General features: G+C 34.5%; 1 protein-coding gene and 1 pseudogene across 1 annotated transcript; both read left to right on the top strand.

The window, feature by feature from the left end:
* Positions 1-948: 948 nt before the first annotated feature.
* Positions 949-10164, top strand: LOC149154273 (LOB domain-containing protein 1 pseudogene; annotated as a pseudogene).
* Positions 10165-20545: 10381 nt separating this feature from the next.
* LOC149154272 (LOB domain-containing protein 1-like) lies at positions 20546-20890 on the top strand. Its single transcript, XM_089444093.1, has one exon. It carries the CDS (start codon positions 20546-20548, stop codon positions 20888-20890), a length of 345 nt encoding a protein of 114 aa, XP_089300219.1.
* Positions 20891-25971: the final 5081 nt, after the last annotated feature.

The raw sequence follows: 25971 nt of genomic DNA, 5'->3' as shown, positions 1-25971 counted from the left end.
CAGTGGGAACGCATATTCAACTTAATGCGGTGACTCGACAACGTGAAGGAAATAACAGAAGTGACACGCAACGACCTTGCTGAGTTACTTCGCAATGATTTCTGGGCTAATTTTATAAATATAATAAATTTGAATGAGATATTTTATTTATATAATGAAATGAAGTGAAATTTTAAAATTAATGATTATGGGATCATTTATTTTTTTAGTTTTTTTGCAATTCAATCATTTTATTATTTAAATTTTCTGTTTTTAACTTTTTACAATTCAATAGTTTTATTACTATGATAAATTAACCCAACTTTATAACAGTTTTCTCTCTGAAAAGACAATACCACTGCTCCACAAATACAAAAAATACACATCCCGAATTTCTTCAGTTCCTTTCCAATTACAATTTAAATAACTACATGTTACAATTTCCAAAAGTTTTATATCACCATCGAGGAAAGAACAGAAAAAAAAGACGGAAAGGTATTTCAATGCAGCTACATTTATGACCTGGAATCTTCCGTGACACAATTACTTTAAGTGGGTCCAATTACAATTTAAATAACTAAATGTTACAATTTCCAAAAATTTTATATCACCATAGAGGGAAAAACAAAAAAAAGACGGAAAGGTATTTCAATGCACCTACATTTATGATCTGGAATCTTACTTTAAGTGCCCCCACAAAGACAGCACACAGAATCCAATGATAGCACCGGACGACTTCGGAATATTGGTGGTCTTCCGCGTATTTATCATTTTCAGACCATTTGCTTATAAATAGCCGAATCCTCCTATGTTTGAACTCCACCGCTAAACTTCTGTTTTCGCTAATTCCATCTTTAGATTGAAAGGTAACCAATACTTTGGAGAAGCAATGGTAATATAATTTCTTTTTAGAGAAAAGAATTATAGGCAGGTGCTGTGCTCCTGCACCAGATTTCCTTCGCTTTGAAAATGAGCTACGATACCGCTTCTGCGGCACAAATATCGTCCACACCTCCATGCGCTGCTTGCAAAATCCAGAGAAGAAAGTGCTCAAAGGAATGCGTGCTCGCGCCATATTTTCCTCCAGACAGTAACGACGAGTTCCTGCTGCTACGCAGAGTTTTCGGTAACAGCCGCGTCATCAAACTACTCAAGGTTCGTTTCATGGTCAGAGTGCAGTTTTGGTATTTAAGTTTTGATAGGTAAATGTTCAAGTGTATGTGTTTTTTGTTTTTTATAGGCAGAGTATGTATGTTTTAGTAAATTTTCATTTAGGTGAATAGATCTTTTATTTTATAAATAAAAAAATTTATATATCAATTTAACAAAAAAATTATACACTAATCTGTTATTTAATTTGATATTTGATTTGATTAGTAACTTTAAATTTATATACTAATAATAATAATAAATAGTAATTTTACAAACAAAAAATATTCAAAAAAACAATTTATATACTAATACTAATAATAAATATTAATTTTACAAACAAAAAATATTCACAAAAAACCAACGAGTGATCCGTCCATAGGTAGTGATAAAGCCTCTGTGTTCAAGCTTCTAATCCCTTGGGTCAGATCTCCTCGACCACCCATTCGCTAGGCCAAATTGATTCTTTTTATTTATTTTCAAAGATCGTAAGGTTTACAGGTTTATGTGAGGAATTATGATATTGAATCTTGATTAATTTTATTTAATTTGACGGGTTGTAAGATTTACTCTCCTATGCAAGAAGTAATGTGAAATATTTACATTTAGAGTTTGCAGTTTTAGTTTATTTTAAAAATGTTTTATAAAATTTATTTTTTAAATTTTATGTAATGACGATGGAAAAAATTATAATTTGAAGAAAAAATTTATAAAGAGTTGGAAAGGATATATTTCAAATTTAAATTTACTGAATTTAAATTTTATATTTTAAAATAATTTTTTATTTCAAAATTTTAATTTTTTTGCTAAATAAATCTGGATTTAACACAGATTTTTATAAAAAAAAGTTAAACAAACTAAAATGGTAAACGTGAACTTTGTACTATTTTTTCAATATGAAAGAGTAACATGTATATGTTACATATTAAATACTTTTTAATAATATATATATATGCTACAGATTAATTACTTATCATTTTTTTAATGACCAAAACATTAATAAAATATTTTGAAACCAATAATTTTTTTTATTAGGTCGAGGGTAGTTTTATTGGTTATGATCATGTAAACTGAGGGTTATGTTTGAGATGGTTCAAAGCTTCAATACTTTCAATTCTCGATTTAGGTGTGTTGCTTATAGGTTATAGTGGTAGAAGTTGGAATAGACCCCATAGCATCCCATAGTAAGTACCAAACCAATCGAGTTATAGATTCAATATATATACATTTGTTGGGCACTGAAATATTTTATTAGCATTATCTACTTTAAAATGTCTTTTATTATTAATGTATTTTTAAATAAATGTTTCCTGCTACTCATAATAATGGATTAAAGATCTCTCGCTTTATGCATATGTTTGTTGAAATGCAATTACTTTACATAGAGATAAAAAACTTTGAAATATTTTATTTATAAGTAACATTGAAATATATTTTTTACTCTCTTTGTCTATATACATTTCCAAAAGTTGACTGTTATGAAACCAGCTCAAATGGGTTTTTTTTTAGCTTCTGAAACGTCGCAGAAAAAAATTTATAGCAAAAATGCCACGATGACCTGTTTGGAGTAGCGAAACCCTAGAATCAAAAGTTCTGATACCAAATGTTATGAAACCAGCTCAAGAAAAAGATAGAAAAGATAGATCAACGCCTTAGAATTCAGCCTCTTCGAGGGGGCAACCTCCTTTACATTACATAAATGAACAATTTTTCGATGATACAAATGACAAAACCTCCTTTCTATATATAGGAGTCTAAGGAGTCACAATATAACCCAGCCGACCTAACAATAATAATATAAAGCCACAAAAATAACAATATAGGGATTCTATGGGGCACAGTAATAAAAATATGGGGGCAATAGGGGCACAACAATGTTAATAAGGTGTACAACTACAATAGTAATGGGGTAATCACTAGTATTATAGGGACCTATCATACTCCTCTCCTTCAAAACAAGTGTTGTCCTCAACGCTTGAGTAGTTCTGGATGCTTCTGTATAAAATTCTCATCCTCCCATGTGGAATCTTCAGCAGATAAGTTCTTCCACTTGATAAGATACTCCGAAATTGATCGATTTCGTAGCTGTCGAGTTCTTGTTTCTGTGACTGCTTCCGGTTCCAATATAATTTTTCCTTCCTCGTCAAGTTCTGGCAATATTGTTTGAACTGGGAGCTTGTCGCCTATAACCTTCTTTAAACATGAAACATGGAAAACTGGGTGCACTCAAGACGCTGCAGGAAGCTCCAATTTGTATGCCATAGTACCAATCTTTTGCAACACCTTGTACGGACCATAATACTTTGGTGATAATTTATTATCCTTCTTAGCTTGCTTGAGGGACATTTGTTTATATGGTTGTAGCCGTAGGAATACCCAATCGCCTACATCAAAACTTCTTTCGTTGCAATGTTGATCTGCCTGTTGTTTCATTCTGTTTTGTGCCAACACGAGGTTATCTTTTAAGAGTTGGAGGACCTGTTGTTGATGTTTAATGTGATGTTCCACTGCTTGAACCTTAGAATTTTCTCTTAAATATGATGTGATGGATGGTGGCTGATATCCATAAAGTGCCATAAATGGGGTCATTTTTGTTGTTGTATGGAAGGAAGTGTTATACCACCATTCAGCCAGAGGCAACCATTTGACCCATTGTGTCTGTTTATCAGATACAAAGCAACGAAGATATCCTTCCAAACATTTGTTTACTATCTTAGTTTGCCCATTAGATTGAGGATGATAAGATGAGCTATGAGCTAACTGAGTACCAAGACAAGAAAATAATTCTGTCCAAAAATTTCCAGTGAAAATGGGATCTCTGTCACTTACAATAATCTTTGGGTTTCCATGTAGCTTCTGAATTGTTTCCATAAATGCAGTAGAAATTGTACTGGCTTTCAATGGATGTGATAATGCACAAAAGTGTGCATACTTGGTAAGTCTGTCAAATACCACCATGATGACACTCTTTCCCTCAGACTTGGGTAAACCTGTGATAAAATCCATTGAAACCTCCTCCCAACATTGGCTTGGAATGGATAAAGGTTGTAATAGACCCGGGGTCTTAATTGTTTCAACTTTATTTTGTTGGAAAACCAAACATTCTGCCATAAACTTTTGAATATCTGATTTAAGGCCATCCCAAAAAAATTCCTTCTTAACCCTGTGGTAAGTTTTTAAAAATCCTGAATGCCCTCCTAAGGGAGAAGTGTGCAATTCCATAAGAATCTTTTGTTTGAGTTGCGAATTCTTACAGAGGTATAAGCGATCTTTGTACCATAACGAATCATTTTTCCAGCTAAATGTATTAGATGTACTGGAATCTTGTTGTAACTTTCGAATAAGTGCCCACACTTCTTCATCATTCTTCCACTCCTCCCTTGCTTCATTTATCCAAACTGGTTGGATAATAGAAATGGCGCACAACAATGCTTCCACATCCTCATCCTTTCTTGAGAGTGCATCTGCCACCACATTTTGCTTCCCTTTTTTGTAAATGATTTCAAAGTCATAACCCAACATCTTTGTGACCCACTTTTGTTGCTCTTCAGAAGATAATCTTTGTTCTAAAAATTATTTAAGGCTATCATGATCTGTTTTTATCTTGAAGTGTCTTCCCATTAGGTAGGGTCGCCATTTCTTAAGTGCATGTAGTATTGCCAACATTTCCTTCTCATAAATAGCTTTGTGTAAAAACTTTCCCTTGATTGGACGACTTTCAAAAGCAATGGGTCTTTCATCTTGCATTAAAACAACACCAATTCCATTTCCTGAAGCATCACATTCCACAATAAAGGTTTTTTTGAAATCTAGTGTAGCTAAGACCGGTGCTTGGCACATTGCCTCTTTAAGATGTTCGAAGGCCTTTGTTGCTTCTGGAGTCCATGAAAATGCATCTTTCTTCAATAATGTTGTTAGAGGTGCTGCTATTCTCCCATAATTCTTAACAAACTTGCGATAATACCCTGTCAACCCGAGAAATCCTCGGAGATGCTTTATGGATGTGGGGATTTTCCATTCCTTAATGGCTTTAATTTTGCTAGGGTCTACCTTAACTCCTTCATGAGATACAATATGACCCAGATATTCCACCTCTTGTACTCCAAAGAAACATTTGGATCTTTTTGCATATAATTGTTTCTCCTCCAATAGTTGTAGCACCCTGTCAACATGTTCAACATGATCCTTCCAAGACTTGCTGTAGATTAGTATATCATCAAAAAATACTAACACAAATTTTCTAAGGAAGGGTTTGAAAATGGAATTCATCAAAACTTGAAATGTAGAAGGTGCATTGGTAAGGCCAAAAGGCATGACCAAAAATTCATAATGACCCTCATGAGTTCTAAATGCTGTTTTTCGAATGTCTTCGGTCTTCATTCTGATTTGATGATATCCTGAACGAAGGTCCAACTTGGTGAAGTAAATTGATCATCCAATAACTCATCAATGACAGGAATGGGAAACTTATCTTTAATAGTGAGCTTGTTGAGCTCCCTATAATCCGGACACATGTGCCATGATCCATCCTTCTTGTGCACCAATACTACCGGAGAAGAGAAAGAACTTTGACTAAGTTGAATTATACCAGCCTCTAGCATTTCTGCAGCCATACGTTCAATTTCACTCTTTTGGGCATAAGGATATCTGTACGGCCTGATGTTTGGAGGAACACTTCCTGGAATTAGATGAATAGCATGATCATGATCACGAATAGGTGGGAGACCTTTGGGAGTCTCAAATACCTTGGAATGATTGTCCAAGACTTTTTGGAGATCTGGAGAAATAGATGATTCCGATGTGGAAACATCTAGCGAACATAATTGTGCAATTACACCTCTTTGTTCCTTTTTTAGAAGCTTTTTCATACCATTAGAGCTGATTATCTTTCTCGGTTTCCCTGTAATACCCCTTAATTCAACTTCCTTTCCTTCCGCAGAAAATTTCATGAAGAGTTCTTGAAAATTAAAAGCTATTGTACCCAAGGATTGTAGCCATTAGACTCCTAGTACAACATCAGCACCCCCCATTGGAATGGAAAGCATTGGGCTAGTCAATACATATTCTCCCATGGATAGCTTGATATTATGGCACTTTCCAGAGCAATTTATCGTTCCTCCATTTGCAATCATCACTTGACACTCTGGTGCTAGATATAGGAAGCAATTCAATTCTTTTGCTGCCTTACAATGAATAAAATTGTGGGTACTTCCTGAATCAATCAACACTATTACCTTTTTCTTCATGATTTGTCCTTCTATCTTGATGGTTTGAGGAGTGGTAATTCCAGCCAATGCATTACAATATATGGTCAGATTCATTTCTTCTTTATCTAGGCTTTGTTCTTGGAGTATATCCTCTTCCTTTGACCTTTCTTGTTCCTTTTCTTCTTCCTCTTCACAATCTATGTAGAATAATTTCTTCTCAGCACACTTATGACCTTTAGTGTATTTGCTATCACAACTGTAACAAAGCCCTTTTGCTCTTTTTTCTTCCAATTGTTGTGGTGTCAACCTTATAGGTTGTGGAAGGCTAGGGGTAATCACACTTCCATATTTATAGTTGTGACTGGTATGCTTCTTGGTTGCCATAATTTTTCTTTCCATTTTTCTTGCTAACCTGAATGCCTTCTCTAATGAATCAGGTTCCCAAAGGCGAACATCATGTTGGATATTTTTCTTTAAAGTCCCTATGAACACATCAATCCTATGCTCCTCTGGAATATTTTACCCTTATGTTCAATTTTTGGAACTCCTCAATGTGCTCCATTATTGAACCCTTTTGTTTGAGACTTATCAATTGGCTAAAAAAAGTGTTGCTTTTTGTATCCTCATAATGTGCTCTCAATTCTTCCGTAAAAATTGCCCAAGTGATAATTTGTTTACGAGAGCAAAGCCATTGATACCATACAAATTGATTTGGTTCCAAATATAAAGTTTCAATACGTACCTTTTGTGTGTTTTGCACATTATTGAGATCAAAAAATTGCTCCATCTGTAATATCCATGTTGCGGGATCCTTTCCATCAAACTTCCTCATATCGATTTTTGGAATATGGTGGGTCTTCGATCCAACATTAGAGTCTATGGAATCATGATTAACATTTCTTTTGTTCACATCATGAGTTTTCTTTACAACCTTTTCACCATTAGTAAGTATTTCTTGCAGAAAATTTGTCAAATCTGTCTTCAAATCTGTCATGTCTGTCTTCAAATCTGTCTTCGAATCATCCATCTTAGCTTCCATGCCCTTTATCTTAGATTCCACACCATTTATCTTAGATTCCACGCCATTTATCTTAGCTTCTGTTAGCTTTTTGAGCGTGACATTTGTTGCACTTGTTCTTGTAATTTTGATACATCATGTAGAATTTCTTCCTCTTCTTCATGAGTCATGCTAGAGCTTTCAGGTTCCTTACTAGGTGTTTGCATTTTCTTTCCTTGGGGCATCAGTTACCGATAATAATGCTTTACTATGCCCTTTGAATTCCTTCAAACCAAGCTTACGCAAAAATTTAAAAAAAACTACACACCCTTTTTCACTTTGTAGAAGCCTGATATTGAATCTGATGTATCTATGTAATTTCGGATCATCTAGTTATGAAATTATGACCTATAGTAGCCTTCTGCGTCCTCTTTTCAATGCCACCAGTCTGATCCAAATTGGATTCTCCAAGGAAGAGTTATGCAAAATCTCCCATAGTGACCTGCTTATAGACTGGTTCAGTAGAGCAAACTTGTACAATGTGCCATGAGTCATTGTTTCAACCTTTGGCTCTGAAAAAATATATACAAGAAACTACAGTCCGTCCTCTTTCTGTACCTTCTTATGAAATTTCAATCCGATTCTCAGAAAGAAAGTTATGACGATTTTCCCCAGGTCACCTATTTGGAATGTAATTCAGGAGTGTGCAAAAAGACCAACTTCCTCAGATCATATCTCCACAAATATAGTGCAAAAGGTTCTGAAATTCGGACCCGAGATTCAGCGCGATGTCTTCTCAAATGGGTTTTTTTTTAGCTTCTGAAACGTCGCAGAAAAAAATTTATAGCAAAAATGCCACGATGACCTGTTTTGGAGCAGCGGAACCCTAGAATCCAAAGCTCTAATACCAAATGTTATGAAACCAGCTCAAGAAAAAGATAGAAAAGATAGATCAACGCCTTAGAATTCAGCCTCTTCGAGGGGGCAACCTCCTTTACATTATATAAATGAACAATTTTTCAATGATACAAATGACAAAACGTCCTTTCTATATATAGGAGTCTAAGGAGTCACAATATAACCCAGCCGACCTAACAATAATAATATAAAGCCACAAAAATAACAATAGAGGGATTCTATGGGGCACAGTAATAAAAATATGGGGGCAATAGGGGCACAACAATATTAATAAGGGGTACAACTACAATAGTAATGGGGTAATCACTAGTATTATAGGGACCGAACATTGACATTATATTTGAATATATTCTGCAGGGTATACATTGAAAATTGAAGGCACTATACACTTTCTTTATATGGGAAAAGTAAAAAAGAAATAAAAATTATGAGTAAGTAGTGAAAGATTTACACATATCTTTAGAAAATATATGTACTATAAATATTTTATTATTGATTATTTTATTTTTTTATAAATAATGCTAATAATTTTACTTTTGTAAGTTGGGCAATGGTGAGGCTACATTATGGTCATGTCTAAGAATAACACCCAAATAAAACGAGAAATTAACATTTAAAAATACCTTAACAAAACATTTATCTATCCAAAACCTCAAACTCTAAATAATATTCCAAAACCTCAAACTCTAAATAATATTGATATAAAACTATACTATTTACAAAATATTTTATCTATCTTTACAATTAAAAAAATCTTTATCTTATCCATATTTATTTTTCATATTGAAAATATTTTTTTACTCTATAATAAATATATATTTTTTTAAATAAAAATAAAATTTACATTTTTTCATTTGTTCTCACATACGGTTATTTTACATTTCCATGTCTTCCTAATTTGATGTCATTGTTATTTTACATTTCCATGTCTTCCTAATTTGATGTCATTCACTTTTATCATTTCTGCTTGTAATTTATTTTTTATTTCCATAAAAATTCGATAGAAGAAATAGATAAAATTACATAATAAGCCATAATCTTTTAAATATCCATTTAATTTTTTATTTTTATTTTTTTATGATTTTTAAACTTATTTCATCTACTTACTCTACCAACCCTGTTACAAAATTTACATTACATTACGATTCTACTAGGGGATCATAATATATTACAATTTTATAACTAAAATATAAATTTGCAAAACAAAATATTTATATATTGTTTCTCACATTCCACTTTCATATTCTCATTTATTCAGGGCTATTTTACATTTTCGTAGCTCTTATTGTAAATCGGTTCAACTTTCATATTCCATATTAAATTTTTCAACAATTACTTTGCATAGACTAACTAATGACCGTGCTCTAATAGAATTTTCCGGAAACCTGTTATGTAAACAAGAATGAAATTCAAGGACCAGACACCTGTGTACATCCACTTTCATCTTCATGGCATCAAGTTCTATTTGGATTGTTGTTACTAAACTCCTGTACGCATGATTTGATCTGCTTTTAGTATTCATAAAGCTCTCCGATGTGTGATGGGTTGATGTTGTGATGATGCGTTGTGATGTTACAGGGTCTTCCGGCCGAGAAGAGAGATGATGCAGTAAGAAGCATGGTGTACGAAGCAAGCGAAAGAGTCCGAGATCCTGTCCATGGCTGTGTAGGAGTAATCAATGATCTCCAGAATAAAGTGTCAGAGCTGCAATCACAATTGGCTTCCACACAAGAAGAGGTAGCCAGCATTACTCAGCAACATGCCAATCTCTTAACCATCATCTCTGGATATCATGAAGTCTCAGAATCCAACTTCTACATCCCGTCACTTCAAGAGAGTGAAAACGCCTATATGGACGCGCCTGTTTTAGACGACGTGGATCCTTTGCAGTTATGGGAGCCGCTCTGGACATAAGCACGAATGATGGCCTTAATTTGAGAATAAAAGTACGTTAATAAGGGAAAACTTTGGATGTCCTCCATCCCCAAGTCCATTCTCCTGAGTGATGCAGAAATATGGTTATGGTTCGATAGCTAAAGCTTTTTTGTACAGTTTATTTAATTCACTGTCAGCTAATACTTCAGATTGTGAACACTGTCACTATCTGAGTTTTTATCTCACAAGTTGTAACTTATATAGCCAGAATTTCTTCAATCGTTTTAGAAATACAAAAATATCAGCTTTTAAATATCTGTTGCTTTAATATTTAAGTGTAAACCAGGGAAGGATTCTTTTGCTAGCTATGCATTACATCGCATTGCTTGTGGGAAACATGATATCCAGTAAAATGAGGCCAGGCTTAGCTGGCTGGTATGGGCATCGAAGTTTCCCAGTCATGTCTGGATACCCTAATATACTTTCCAAATGAGGCCAAGCTTATGTGGCTGGTATCGGCATCGAAGTTTCCCAGTCATGTCTGGATACCCTAATATACTTGATCGCAAATTATAACCGTCAGATTGTCGGCTATCTAGTATAGTCCTCTGCATGCTTCATCCAAAAAGATTTGAGTAATCGTCAGTCACCCAGTTTGAATTTGATACTAAACTACATTAGTGAAAAATATAAATAAAAAAAATTAGAAGGGAAAAAAGTGAAAAATATGTAATTTAATGAAAAATAAATTAGAAGGAAAAAAAAAAATGAATGCAAAATTTAAAATTATAGGAAAACGACACATTTTGGAAAACTATATTATCAAGAATTACCTCTAAGCCAAACCTTCCTATATCTTCTCTCTCTGTCCAGAACAGCTCATTAGGCCTTTCTTTTCCCTAACGAAGACTATTGATCCCGGCTCTTCCCATAACATGTCATAGGCCTTTCATTCCTCACGTTGGGAATCTATTCTTATAATTAAATTATATCATCTTTGATATATTGGGTTCATATTGGGTCCAATATACAATATAATGCTGTTGTTGAAAATAAAATCATTTATTGTTAGACGGTTTTAATGTAATTTTATTTACTTTTTTCTAATATTGAGAAAAGCAATTTTTGCTCATTTTTTCGTTTTGCAACTTTCCAATATTTACGACGGTATCAGAGTACCATGTCACATTAAACTTGAGAGAACAGCATTTCAATTTTTTAAGCTCACGTGAAAAGCCCGGAAAAAAAAAACAATTACGCTCCTGTAAAAGAGACTCAATGCGTCGTATCTGCAGGTCAGACAAGAAAAAACTGCACAAACGAGTGCGTTGAAAGACTGCGCATATTGCGCATCAAACGCCGTCGGAGCTGCGCACGCGAATTAACAAAGTCCGCCCAAGAATTCGTTCAAACGTTCACATATTTTTTTAGTTCACGAAGCGACGGGATTATTTGTGGCTTTTCGAATATAAAAAATATTTGTTGCTATTCGAATCTCAAATTCACAGAAATACAAAGTCATAAAAAGACTTAATTCATCCAGGGGTTTTATTCATGAAAGGTTTTAATTCATGATTTCTTAAGGAAACGGATTTTCGTGAATGTATTTTAAAAATATATATATTTTAAAGAGGTTTTTGCCTAAATTGAAAGGTATAGTTGTTTTTTGAATTTTTCTGTTTCGTCTAAAAAGGGTTTATTAAAAAAATAAAAGAAATTTTTTGCTCCAAGGAGATTTTTTTTGTTTAAAGATTGTAAAAGGCAGGTAAAATTCTATTTGGAAAAAGCCAATGGCTTTTTCCATGGTTACCATAGATCCCCATTTTTCTTGGTAAAAATTACGAGTTTTGGTCTTTTAGAATGAAGACATTCTTGCAAGCCCAATAGTGTTGGGATGATTGTCTATTTAGAGCTGACCCAAGAAGCATGGGCGGCCATGTCCAATAATCAAAGGAATGCAGCTACTGAACTCAGAAAGAAAGAACACAAAGCCAAATGTTGGATACAAAATTGAGTCGATGACTCTATGTTCGACAAGATAACTGGCTCATCCAGAACACATGAAGCTTGGGAAATCTTGAAAGTTGTGTATCAATATAATTATATAGTGAAGACAGTTAAATTATAGACATTGAGATGACAGTTCGAAACTCTAAAGATGATTGACACAAAAAATGTGGATCAGTGCATGACTAGAGTTGTGAGAATAGTCAATCAGATCAAACCCTTGGTGAAACGATTTCAGATCAGAAAATTGTTCCAAAAGTCTTTCGAAGTCTCCCCAGGAAATATAACATGATTGTAACAACCATTTTGGAATCCAAATATTTTACAACTTTCTCAATAGAACAATTGACATGATCACTTCTAGCACATGAAACAAGACTCTACTTGGTAGAAGATTCCATGGAACAAGTTTTCAAAACACAACTTTCTTTTGGCAAAGGCAAAGGTAGAGTATATAGAGGCAGAAATAAGTGAGGCAGAGACTGAAGCAGAGGGAGATCAAAACATCATCATGCAGTGGAGCGGTGGAGACCTCCACAAAACCAAACTCAGAGAAGCAGACCGTGGAGCAAATCTAATGTCGAATGTTATTATTGCAAGAAATTTGGGTATTATGAACGTGAATGAAAAAAGAAATAGTTAGATCAACAAAGAATCAATGTCCATTTCTCCAACAATGAAGAAGAATCAACTAAAACAATGTTTCTTTCATGCCATATTTCTGAAGACACTCACAACAAGGATCTTTGGTTGTTGGACAGTGGTTGTGGCAATCATATGACAAGTAACACAAATATGCTTTCTTACCTTGATGCTTCCATAACATCAAAAATTACTCTTGGAGATCATTCTTGCATTAACACTGAAGGAAAAGGTACTATCCCTATTCTTACTAAACAAAATCAGCAAAAATACATACCTGATGTTTATTATGTTCCACATATGAAGCATAATCTCATTAGTCTAGGACAACTAATTGAACATTGTTATGATGTAATATTCCAAGGGAAAACATGTTATATCTATGAAAATTTTCTGAATAGAAGACTGATAGAAATGGTTGAAAAAGCCAAGAATAGGATGTTTCCTTTGACTCTTAGACGTCGAAATCTCTCACAGTCTTTAGTCCACAATGTGTCAAGAATAAATGAGTCTCAGTTATGGCATTCTAGATATGGCCATGTCCCATTCAAGACTCTAAGTCAGCTTTAAAAATAGCCAATTGTCATTTGTCTCCCTACTATGAATGGAAAAGACTCTAATTATGAAATTTGTGTTTTGTCCAAGTATGAAAGAGATAGTTTTACCACATCTTCCTCTAGAGAAAAAGAGTGTTTAGAGCTTGTTCATGCATATTTATGTTGTCCAATGCAGACCCAGTCCATTGGTGGTGGTCTATCTTTTCTGACATCCATTGATGATTATAGCAGGAAAACATGGGTGTATTTTCTCAAAAATAAATCATCTACATTCTCAAGGTTCAATGAATTCAAAGCAGGAGAATAAAAGTAGAGTGGAAATCCTTTGAAAGCACTCAGATATGATAGACAAGGAGAGTAGACCTCTAATGAGTTCAAAGTTTTTTCTCGACAATAAGGAATCATAATGTAGAACATAGCACGATATACTCCATAAAAAATGGAATAGCAAAAAGGAAAAATCAGTCAATTATCAACATGGCTAAATGTATGCTTCATGAGAAGGAGTTGTCAAATAGTTATTGGGCTGAAGAAGTTTTGACAACAGTGTATGTACTGAATAGATAACCAACAACCAATTTCCAAGATACAGTACCTCAAGAAGAATGGGATGGTAAAAAGGTAAATGTATCTCACTTTATAAATTTGGATGAGTAGAATTTTCACATGTTCCCAAGCATCTAGGAAAGAAGCTTGATGATAGGAGTGAAAGATGTATTTTCGTAGACTATAGTGAGTAGTCAAAGGCCTACAGACTTTATAATCAAGATACAAAGAAGTTTGTTTTAAGCAGAGAAGTAAATTATTTTGAAAATAATTCTTGGTCTAAGAATGTTGATGAATCTTCAAATCAATCTTTTTATCCACCACAACCACCAAGATTGCAGGTTCAAGGAGAACCATACCATTTTGAAAATGGTACATCTTCAAGCAGTGAATCCACCAGTGATTCAACATCTTCAGAAGACAATCAGAAAACAAAAAGCATCAGAGAAATATATGAGCATGAGCATGGGTTTGACTAGCAGAATATGTTTGCATTTCTTTCATCTCAATCAACTCATTTTGAAGAAGTGGTTAAATAAAAGAATTGGATAGATGGAATGAACCAAGAAATTTCTTCCATAGAGAAGAATCAAACTTGGGAATTAGTTGATCTCCCAAGAGACAAAATCATAATTAGTATAAAATTGGTATATAAGACCAAGCTAAATGAAAAAGGAGAGATTGAGAAACATAAGGAAAGGCTAGTTTCCAAAGGATTCTCACAATAGTTTGGTGTCGACTATGGTGAAACCTTTGCTCCACTAGCAAGGTTAAACACTGTCATAACCATTTTGTCCATAGAAACTCAACACAAATGGAAAGTCTATCATCTTGATGTAAAATATGCCTTCCTAAATGGTATATTGCAAAAAGAAGTTTATGTAGAGAAGCCTCCTGGTTTTTACGTTTCAGGATAGGAGCATAAGGTATGCAGATTGAAGAAAGTGTTTATGGTTTGAAACAATGTTGGGTCCCTATAATACTAGTGATTACACCATTACTATTGTAGTTGCATCCCTTACTAATATTGTTGAGCCCCTATTATCCCCATATTGTTATTACTGTGCCCCATAGAATCCCTCTATTGTTATTTTTGTGGCTTTATATTATTATTGTTAGGTTTGCTTGGTTATATTGTGACTCCTTAGACTCCTATATATAGAAAGGAGGTTTTGTCATTTGAATCATCCAAGAATTTTTCATTTATGTAATGTAAAGGAGGTTTCCCCCTCGAAGAGGCTGAATTCTAAGGCGTTGATCTATATTTTCTATCTTTTCTTGAGCTGGTTTCATAACATTTGGTATCAAAGCCTTGGATTCTAGGGTTTCACTGCTCCAAATAGGTCATCGTGGCATTTTCACTATAACTTTTTTTTGCGATGTTTCAGAAGCTAAAATAAATCCCATTTTAGAAGACATCGCATTGAACCTCGGGTCCGAATTTTAGAGCTTTTTGTGCTATACCTTCGGAGATATGATCTAAGGAAGTTGGTCTTTTTGCAGGCTCCTGAATTACATTCCAAACAGGTGGCCTGGGGAAAATCGTCATAACCTTATCTCTGAGCATCGGATTGAAATTTCGTAAGAAGTTACAGAAAGGGAATGGACTGTAGTTTCTTGTAGATATTTCTCAAAGCCAAAGATTGAAACAGTGACTCGTGGCACATCGTACAAGTTTGCTTTACTGAACTAGCCTATAATCAAGTCACTGTGGAAGATTTCGCATAACTCTTCCTTGGAAAATCTAATTTGGGTCAGACTAGTGGCAATGGAAAGAGGACACAGTGTTATAGACATTTTTGTGCCTTACAGCCTCGAGCATGAAATGTCCATAATCTAAGGGATCCAAAGTCCCTAAACATGTTGTTCCTACCCCTAGAGGAACAAGGCCAACTAACCACAGCAATTCACAGAAGTTCTCCACCTAAAAACACTCAAAAACAAGGCAATTCTGGATCATGTCAACTGCTCCATTGAGCATCTGCGCTGAATGTCAACTGCTTCACTGTCTACCTACGTTGAATGTCAACTGCAACAAAGGCTACCTGCGCTGAGCGTAACTGGACAAGTGGCAGGCTCATTTCTCAAGGTGTCAATGCTCAGGAAGCTTCCAAAATGACACTTGCATCAAGGAATTCGACTGGTGATGAGTAAGAGGTTCCAAATCTCCTAGTGGAAGCAAGAACCTCCAAGTGGACTCAAGAACTGACAGAGGGAGAGGACACTAGTCAGATCTCAAGCTGACTCATCCTCTCTCCAAATATCTATATATGGTAAGGCCAAAAGGCATGACCAAAAATTCATAATGACCCTCATGAGTTCTAAATGCTGTTTTTCGAATGTCTTCGGTCTTCATTCTGATTTGATGATATCCTGAACGAAGGTCCAACTTGGTGAAGTAAATTGATCATCCAATAACTCATCAATGACAGGAATGGGAAACTTATCTTTAATAGTGAGCTTGTTGAGCTCCCTATAATCCGGACACATGTGCCATGATCCATCCTTCTTGTGCACCAATACTACCGGAGAAGAGAAAGAACTTTGACTAAGTTGAATTATACCAGCCTCTAGCATTTCTGCAGCCATACGTTCAATTTCACTCTTTTGGGCATAAGGATATCTGTACGGCCTGATGTTTAGAGGAACACTTCCTGGAATTAGATGAATAGCATGATCATGATCACGAATAGGTGGGAGACCTTTGGGAGTCTCAAATACCTTGGAATGATTGTCCAAGACGTTTTGGAGATCTGGAGAAATAGATGATTCCGATGTGGAAACATCTAGCGAACATAATTGTGCAATTACACCTCTTTGTTCCTTTTTTAGAAGCTTTTTCATACCGTTAGAGCTGATTATCTTTCTCGGTTTCCCTGTAATACCCCTTAATTCAACTTCCTTTCCTTCCGCAGAAAATTTCATGAAGAGTTCTTGAAAATTAAAAGCTATTGTACCCAAGGATTGTAGCCATTAGACTCCTAGTACAACATCAGCATCCCCCATTGGAATGAAAAGCATTGGGCTAGTCAATACATATTCTCCCATGCATAGCTTGATATTATGGCACTTTCCAGAGCAATTTATCGTTCCTCCATTTGCAATCATCACTTGACACTCTGGTGCTAGATATAGGAAGCAATTCAATTCTTTTGTTGCCTTACAATGAATAAAATAGTGGGTACTTCCTGAATCAATCAACACTATTACCTTTTTCTTCATGATTTGTCCTTCTATCTTGATGGTTTGAGGAGTGGTAATTCCAGCCAATGCATTACAATATATGGTCAGATTCATTTCTTCTTTATCTAGGCTTTGTTCTTGGAGTATATCCTCTTCCTTTGACCTTTCTTGTTCCTTTTCTTCTTCCTCTTCACAATCTATGTAGAATAATTTCTTCTCAGCACACTTATGACCTTTAGTGTATTTGCTATCACAACTGTAACAAAGCCCGTTTGCTCTTTTTTCTTCCAATTGTTGTGGTGTCAACCTTATAGGTTGTGGAAGGCTAGGGGTAATCACACTTCCATATTTATAGTTGTGACTGGTATGCTTCTTGGTTGCCATAATTTTTCTTTCCATTTTCCTTGCTAACCTGAATGCCTTCTCTAATGAATCAGGTTCCCAAAGGCGAACATCATGTTGGATATTTTTCTTTAAAGTCCCTATGAACACATCAATCCTATGCTGCTCTGGAATATTTTACCCTTATGTTCAATTTTTGGAACTCCTCAATGTGCTCCATTATTGAACCCTTTTGTTTGAGACTTATCAATTGGCTAAAAAAAGTGTTGCTTTTTGTATCTTCATAATGTGCTCTCAATTCTTCCGTAAAAATTGCCCAAGTGATAATTTGTTTACGAGAGCAAAGCCATTGATACCATACAAATTGATTTGGTTCCAAATATAAAGTTTCAATACGTACCTTTTGTGTGTTTTGCACATTATTGAGATCAAAAAATTGCTCCATCTGTAATATCCATGTTGCGGGATCCTTTCCATCAAACTTCCTCATATCGATTTTTGGAATATGGTGGGTCTTCGATCCAACATTAGAGTCTATGGAATCATGATTAACATTTCTTTTGTTCACATCATGAGTTTTCTTTACAACCTTTTCACCATTAGTAAGTATTTCTTGCAGAAAATTTGTCAAATCTGTCTTCAAATCTGTCATGTCTGTCTTCAAATCTGTCTTCGAATCATCCATCTTAGCTTCCATGCCCTTTATCTTAGATTCCACACCATTTATCTTAGATTCCACGCCATTTATCTTAGCTTCTGTTAGCTTTTTTGAGCGTGACATTTGTTGCACTTGTTCTTGTAATTTTGATACATCATGTAGAATTTCTTCCTCTTCTTCATGAGTCATGCTAGAGCTTTCAGGTTCCTTACTAGGTGTTTGCATTTTCTTTCCTTGGGGCATCAGTTACCGATAATAATGCTTTACTATGCCCTTTGAATTCCTTCAAACCAAGCTTACGCAAAAATTTAAAAAAAACTACACACCCTTTTTCACTTTGTAGAAGCCTGATATTGAATCTGATGTATCTATGTAATTTCGGATCATCTAGTTATGAAATTATGACCTATAGTAGCCTTCTGCGTCCTCTTTTCAATGCCACCAGTCTGATCCAAATTGGATTCTCCAAGGAAGAGTTATGCAAAATCTCCCATAGTGACCTGCTTATAGACTGGTTCAGTAGAGCAAACTTGTACAATGTGCCATGAGTCATTGTTTCAACCTTTGGCTCTGAAAAAATATATACAAGAAACTACAGTCCGTCCTCTTTCTGTACCTTCTTATGAAATTTCAATCCGATTCTCAGAAAGAAAGTTATGACGATTTTCCCCAGGTCACCTATTTGGAATGTAATTCAGGAGTGTGCAAAAAGACCAACTTCCTCAGATCATATCTCCACAAATATAGTGCAAAAGGTTCTGAAATTCGGACCCGAGATTCAGCGCGATGTCTTCTCAAATGGGTTTTTTTTTAGCTTCTGAAACGTCGCAGAAAAAAATTTATAGCAAAAATGCCACGATGACCTGTTTTGGAGCAGCGGAACCCTAGAATCCAAAGCTCTAATACCAAATGTTATGAAACCAGCTCAAGAAAAAGATAGAAAAGATAGATCAACGCCTTAGAATTCAGCCTCTTCGAGGGGGCAACCTCCTTTACATTATATAAATGAACAATTTTTCAATGATACAAATGACAAAACGTCCTTTCTATATATAGGAGTCTAAGGAGTCACAATATAACCCAGCCGACCTAACAATAATAATATAAAGCCACAAAAATAACAATAGAGGGATTCTATGGGGCACAGTAATAAAAATATGGGGGCAATAGGGGCACAACAATATTAATAAGGGGTACAACTACAATAGTAATGGGGTAATCACTAGTATTATAGGGACCGAACATTGACATTATATTTGAATATATTCTGCAGGGTATACATTGAAAATTGAAGGCACTATACACTTTCTTTATATGGGAAAAGTAAAAAAGAAATAAAAATTATGAGTAAGTAGTGAAAGATTTACACATATCTTTAGAAAATATATGTACTATAAATATTTTATTATTGATTATTTTATTTTTTTATAAATAATGCTAATAATTTTACTTTTGTAAGTTGGGCAATGGTGAGGCTACATTATGGTCATGTCTAAGAATAACACCCAAATAAAACGAGAAATTAACATTTAAAAATACCTTAACAAAACATTTATCTATCCAAAACCTCAAACTCTAAATAATATTCCAAAACCTCAAACTCTAAATAATATTGATATAAAACTATACTATTTACAAAATATTTTATCTATCTTTACAATTAAAAAAATCTTTATCTTATCCATATTTATTTTTCATATTGAAAATATTTTTTTACTCTATAATAAATATATATTTTTTTAAATAAAAATAAAATTTACATTTTTTCATTTGTTCTCACATACGGTTATTTTACATTTCCATGTCTTCCTAATTTGATGTCATTGTTATTTTACATTTCCATGTCTTCCTAATTTGATGTCATTCACTTTTATCATTTCTGCTTGTAATTTATTTTTTATTTCCATAAAAATTCGATAGAAGAAATAGATAAAATTACATAATAAGCCATAATCTTTTAAATATCCATTTAATTTTTTATTTTTATTTTTTTATGATTTTTAAACTTATTTCATCTACTTACTCTACCAACCCTGTTACAAAATTTACATTACATTACGATTCTACTAGGGGATCATAATATATTACAATTTTATAACTAAAATATAAATTTGCAAAACAAAATATTTATATATTGTTTCTCACATTCCACTTTCATATTCACATTTATTCAGGGTTATTTTACATTTTCGTAGCTCTTATCGTAAATCGGTTCAACTTTCATATTCCATATTAAATTTTTCAACAATTACTTTGCATAGACTAACTAATGACCGTGCTCTAATAGAATTTTCCGGAAACCTGTTATGAGAACAAGGATGAAATTCAAGGACCATACACCTGTGTACATTCACTTTGATCTTCATGGCATCAAGTTCTATTTGGATTGTTGTTACTAAACTCCTGTACGCATGACTTGATCTGTTTTTACTATTCATAAAGCTCTCCGATGTGTGATGGGTTGATGTGGTGATGATGCGTTGTGATGTTACAGGGTCTTCCGGCCGAGAAGAGAGATCATGCAGTCAGAAGCATGGTGTACGAAGCAAGCGAAAGAGTCCGAGATCCTGTCCATGGCTGTGTAGGAGTAATCAATGATCTCCAGAATAAAGTGTCAGAGCTGCAATCACAATTGGCTTCCACACAAGAAGAGGCAGCCAGCTGTACTCAGCAACATACCAATCTATTAACCGTCATCTCTGGATATCATGGAGTCTCAGAACCCAATTTCTACATCCCGTCACTTCAAGAGTGTGAAAACGCCAATATGGACGCGCCTGTTTTAGACGACGTGGATCCTTTCCAGTTATGGGAGCCGTTCTGGACATAACCACGAATGATGGCCTTAATTTGAGAATAAAAGTACGTTAATAAGGGAAAACTTTGGATGTCCTCCGTCCCCAAGTCCATTCTCCGGAGTGATGCAGAAATATGGTTATGGTTCGATAGCTAAAGCTTTTTTGTAGTGTTTATTTAATTCACTGCCAGCTTATACTTCAGATTGTGAACACTTTGACTATGTGAGTTTTTATCTCAGAAGTTGTAACTTACATAGCCAGAATTTCTTCAATCGTTTTAGAAAAACAAAAATATCAGCTTTTAAATATCTCTTGCTCTAATATTCAAGTGTAAACCAGGGAAGGATTCTTTTGCTAGCTATGCATTACATCGCATTGCTTGTGGGAAACATGATATCCAGTAAAATGAGGCCAGGCTTAGCTGGCTGGTATGGGCATCGAAGTTTCCCAGTCATGTCTGGATACCCTAATATACTTTCCAAATGAGGCCAAGCTTATGTGGCTGGTATCGGCATCGAAGTTTCCCAGTCATGTCTGGATACCCTAATATACTTGATCGCAAATTATAACCGTCAGATTGTCGGCTATCTAGTATAGTCCTCTGCATGCTTCATCCAAAAAGATTTGAGTAATCGTCAGTCACCCAGTTTGAATTTGATACTAAACTACATTAGTGAAAAATATAAATAAAAAAAATTAGAAGGGAAAAAAGTGAAAAATATGTAATTTAATGAAAAATAAATTAGAAGGAAAAAAAAAAATGAATGCAAAATTTAAAATTATAGGAAAACGACACATTTTGGAAAACTATATTATCAAGAATTACCTCTAAGCCAAACCTTCCTATATCTTCTCTCTCTGTCCAGAACAGCTCATTAGGCCTTTCTTTTCCCTAACGAAGACTATTGATCCCGGCTCTTCCCATAACATGTCATAGGCCTTTCATTCCTCACGTTGGGAATCTATTCTTATAATTAAATTATATCATCTTTGATATATTGGGTTCATATTGGGTCCAATATACAATATAATGCTGTTGTTGAAAATAAAATCATTTATTGTTAGACGGTTTTAATGTAATTTTATTTACTTTTTTCTAATATTGAGAAAAGCAATTTTTGCTCATTTTTTCGTTTTGCAACTTTCCAATATTTACGACGGTATCAGAGTACCATGTCACATTAAACTTGAGAGAACAGCATTTCAATTTTTTAAGCTCACGTGAAAAGCCCGGAAAAAAAAAACAATTACGCTCCTGTAAAAGAGACTCAATGCGTCGTATCTGCAGGTCAGACAAGAAAAAACTGCACAAACGAGTGCGTTGAAAGACTGCGCATATTGCGCATCAAACGCCGTCGGAGCTGCGCACGCGAATTAACAAAGTCCGCCCAAGAATTCGTTCAAACGTTCACATATTTTTTTAGTTCACGAAGCGACGGGATTATTTGTGGCTTTTCGAATATAAAAAATATTTGTTGCTATTCGAATCTCAAATTCACAGAAATACAAAGTCATAAAAAGACTTAATTCATCCAGGGGTTTTATTCATGAAAGGTTTTAATTCATGATTTCTTAAGGAAACGGATTTTCGTGAATGTATTTTAAAAATATATATATTTTAAAGAGGTTTTTGCCTAAATTGAAAGGTATAGTTGTTTTTTGAATTTTTCTGTTTCGTCTAAAAAGGGTTTATTAAAAAAATAAAAGAAATTTTTTGCTCCAAGGAGATTTTTTTTGTTTAAAGATTGTAAAAGGCAGGTAAAATTCTATTTGGAAAAAGCCAATGGCTTTTTCCATGGTTACCATAGATCCCCATTTTTCTTGGTAAAAATTACGAGTTTTGGTCTTTTAGAATGAAGACATTCTTGCAAGCCCAATAGTGTTGGGATGATTGTCTATTTAGAGCTGACCCAAGAAGCATGGGCGGCCATGTCCAATAATCAAAGGAATGCAGCTACTGAACTCAGAAAGAAAGAACACAAAGCCAAATGTTGGATACAAAATTGAGTCGATGACTCTATGTTCGACAAGATAACTGGCTCATCCAGAACACATGAAGCTTGGGAAATCTTGAAAGTTGTGTATCAATATAATTATATAGTGAAGACAGTTAAATTATAGACATTGAGATGACAGTTCGAAACTCTAAAGATGATTGACACAAAAAATGTGGATCAGTGCATGACTAGAGTTGTGAGAATAGTCAATCAGATCAAACCCTTGGTGAAACGATTTCAGATCAGAAAATTGTTCCAAAAGTCTTTCGAAGTCTCCCCAGGAAATATAACATGATTGTAACAACCATTTTGGAATCCAAATATTTTACAACTTTCTCAATAGAACAATTGACATGATCACTTCTAGCACATGAAACAAGACTCTACTTGGTAGAAGATTCCATGGAACAAGTTTTCAAAACACAACTTTCTTTTGGCAAAGGCAAAGGTAGAGTATATAGAGGCAGAAATAAGTGAGGCAGAGACTGAAGCAGAGGGAGATCAAAACATCATCATGCAGTGGAGCGGTGGAGACCTCCACAAAACCAAACTCAGAGAAGCAGACCGTGGAGCAAATCTAATGTCGAATGTTATTATTGCAAGAAATTTGGGTATTATGAACGTGAATGAAAAAAGAAATAGTTAGATCAACAAAGAATCAATGTCCATTTCTCCAACAATGAAGAAGAATCAACTAAAACAATGTTTCTTTCATGCCATATTTCTGAAGACACTCACAACAAGGATCTTTGGTTGTTGGACAGTGGTTGTAGCAATCATATGACAAGTAACACAAATATGCTTTCTTACCTTGATGCTTCCATAACATCAAAAATTACTCTTGGAGATCATTCTTGCATTAACACTGAAGGAAAAGGTACTATCCCTATTCTTACTAAACAAAATCAGCAAAAATACATACCTGATGTTTATTATGTTCCACATATGAAGCATAATCTCATTAGTCTAGGACAACTAATTGAACATTGTTATGATGTAATATTCCAAGGGAAAACATGTTATATCTATGAAAATTTTCTGAATAGAAGACTGATAGAAATGGTTGAAAAAGCCAAGAATAGGATGTTTCCTTTGACTCTTAGACGTCGAAATCTCTCACAGTCTTTAGTCCACAATGTGTCAAGAATAAATGAGTCTCAGTTATGGCATTCTAGATATGGCCATGTCCCATTCAAGACTCTAAGTCAGCTTTAAAAATAGCCAATTGTCATTTGTCTCCCTACTATGAATGGAAAAGACTCTAATTATGAAATTTGTGTTTTGTCCAAGTATGAAAGAGATAGTTTTACCACATCTTCCTCTAGAGAAAAAGAGTGTTTAGAGCTTGTTCATGCATATTTATGTTGTCCAATGCAGACCCAGTCCATTGGTGGTGGTCTATCTTTTCTGACATCCATTGATGATTATAGCAGGAAAACATGGGTGTATTTTCTCAAAAATAAATCATCTACATTCTCAAGGTTCAATGAATTCAAAGCAGGAGAATAAAAGTAGAGTGGAAATCCTTTGAAAGCACTCAGATATGATAGACAAGGAGAGTAGACCTCTAATGAGTTCAAAGTTTTTTCTCGACAATAAGGAATCATAATGTAGAACATAGCACGATATACTCCATAAAAAATGGAATAGCAAAAAGGAAAAATCAGTCAATTATCAACATGGCTAAATGTATGCTTCATGAGAAGGAGTTGTCAAATAGTTATTGGGCTGAAGAAGTTTTGACAACAGTGTATGTACTGAATAGATAACCAACAACCAATTTCCAAGATACAGTACCTCAAGAAGAATGGGATGGTAAAAAGGTAAATGTATCTCACTTTATAAATTTGGATGAGTAGAATTTTCACATGTTCCCAAGCATCTAGGAAAGAAGCTTGATGATAGGAGTGAAAGATGTATTTTCGTAGACTATAGTGAGTAGTCAAAGGCCTACAGACTTTATAATCAAGATACAAAGAAGTTTGTTTTAAGCAGAGAAGTAAATTATTTTGAAAATAATTCTTGGTCTAAGAATGTTGATGAATCTTCAAATCAATCTTTTTATCCACCACAACCACCAAGATTGCAGGTTCAAGGAGAACCATACCATTTTGAAAATGGTACATCTTCAAGCAGTGAATCCACCAGTGATTCAACATCTTCAGAAGACAATCAGAAAACAAAAAGCATCAGAGAAATATATGAGCATGAGCATGGGTTTGACTAGCAGAATATGTTTGCATTTCTTTCATCTCAATCAACTCATTTTGAAGAAGTGGTTAAATAAAAGAATTGGATAGATGGAATGAACCAAGAAATTTCTTCCATAGAGAAGAATCAAACTTGGGAATTAGTTGATCTCCCAAGAGACAAAATCATAATTAGTATAAAATTGGTATATAAGACCAAGCTAAATGAAAAAGGAGAGATTGAGAAACATAAGGAAAGGCTAGTTTCCAAAGGATTCTCACAATAGTTTGGTGTCGACTATGGTGAAACCTTTGCTCCACTAGCAAGGTTAAACACTGTCATAACCATTTTGTCCATAGAAACTCAACACAAATGGAAAGTCTATCATCTTGATGTAAAATATGCCTTCCTAAATGGTATATTGCAAAAAGAAGTTTATGTAGAGAAGCCTCCTGGTTTTTACGTTTCAGGATAGGAGCATAAGGTATGCAGATTGAAGAAAGTGTTTATGGTTTGAAACAATGTTGGGTCCCTATAATACTAGTGATTACACCATTACTATTGTAGTTGCATCCCTTACTAATATTGTTGAGCCCCTATTATCCCCATATTGTTATTACTGTGCCCCATAGAATCCCTCTATTGTTATTTTTGTGGCTTTATATTATTATTGTTAGGTTTGCTTGGTTATATTGTGACTCCTTAGACTCCTATATATAGAAAGGAGGTTTTGTCATTTGAATCATCCAAGAATTTTTCATTTATGTAATGTAAAGGAGGTTTCCCCCTCGAAGAGGCTGAATTCTAAGGCGTTGATCTATATTTTCTATCTTTTCTTGAGCTGGTTTCATAACATTTGGTATCAAAGCCTTGGATTCTAGGGTTTCACTGCTCCAAATAGGTCATCGTGGCATTTTCACTATAAC

Source organism: Pinus tabuliformis, chromosome 9, assembly GCF_031772625.1.
Source record: "Pinus tabuliformis cultivar Carrire ecotype Pingquan chromosome 9, CPIR1, whole genome shotgun sequence".
Taxonomy (NCBI): Eukaryota; Viridiplantae; Streptophyta; class Pinopsida; order Pinales; family Pinaceae; genus Pinus; species Pinus tabuliformis.
Note: the sequence above shows the minus strand (reverse complement) of the source record. Positions and strands in the feature narration are given on the sequence as shown.

Bases quoted from the DNA above. Each gene is read 5' to 3' on its own strand.
- LOC149154272 (XM_089444093.1), top strand. From the start codon at position 20,546: ATGTTACAGGGTCTTCCGGCCGAGAAGAGAGATCATGCAGTCAGAAGC.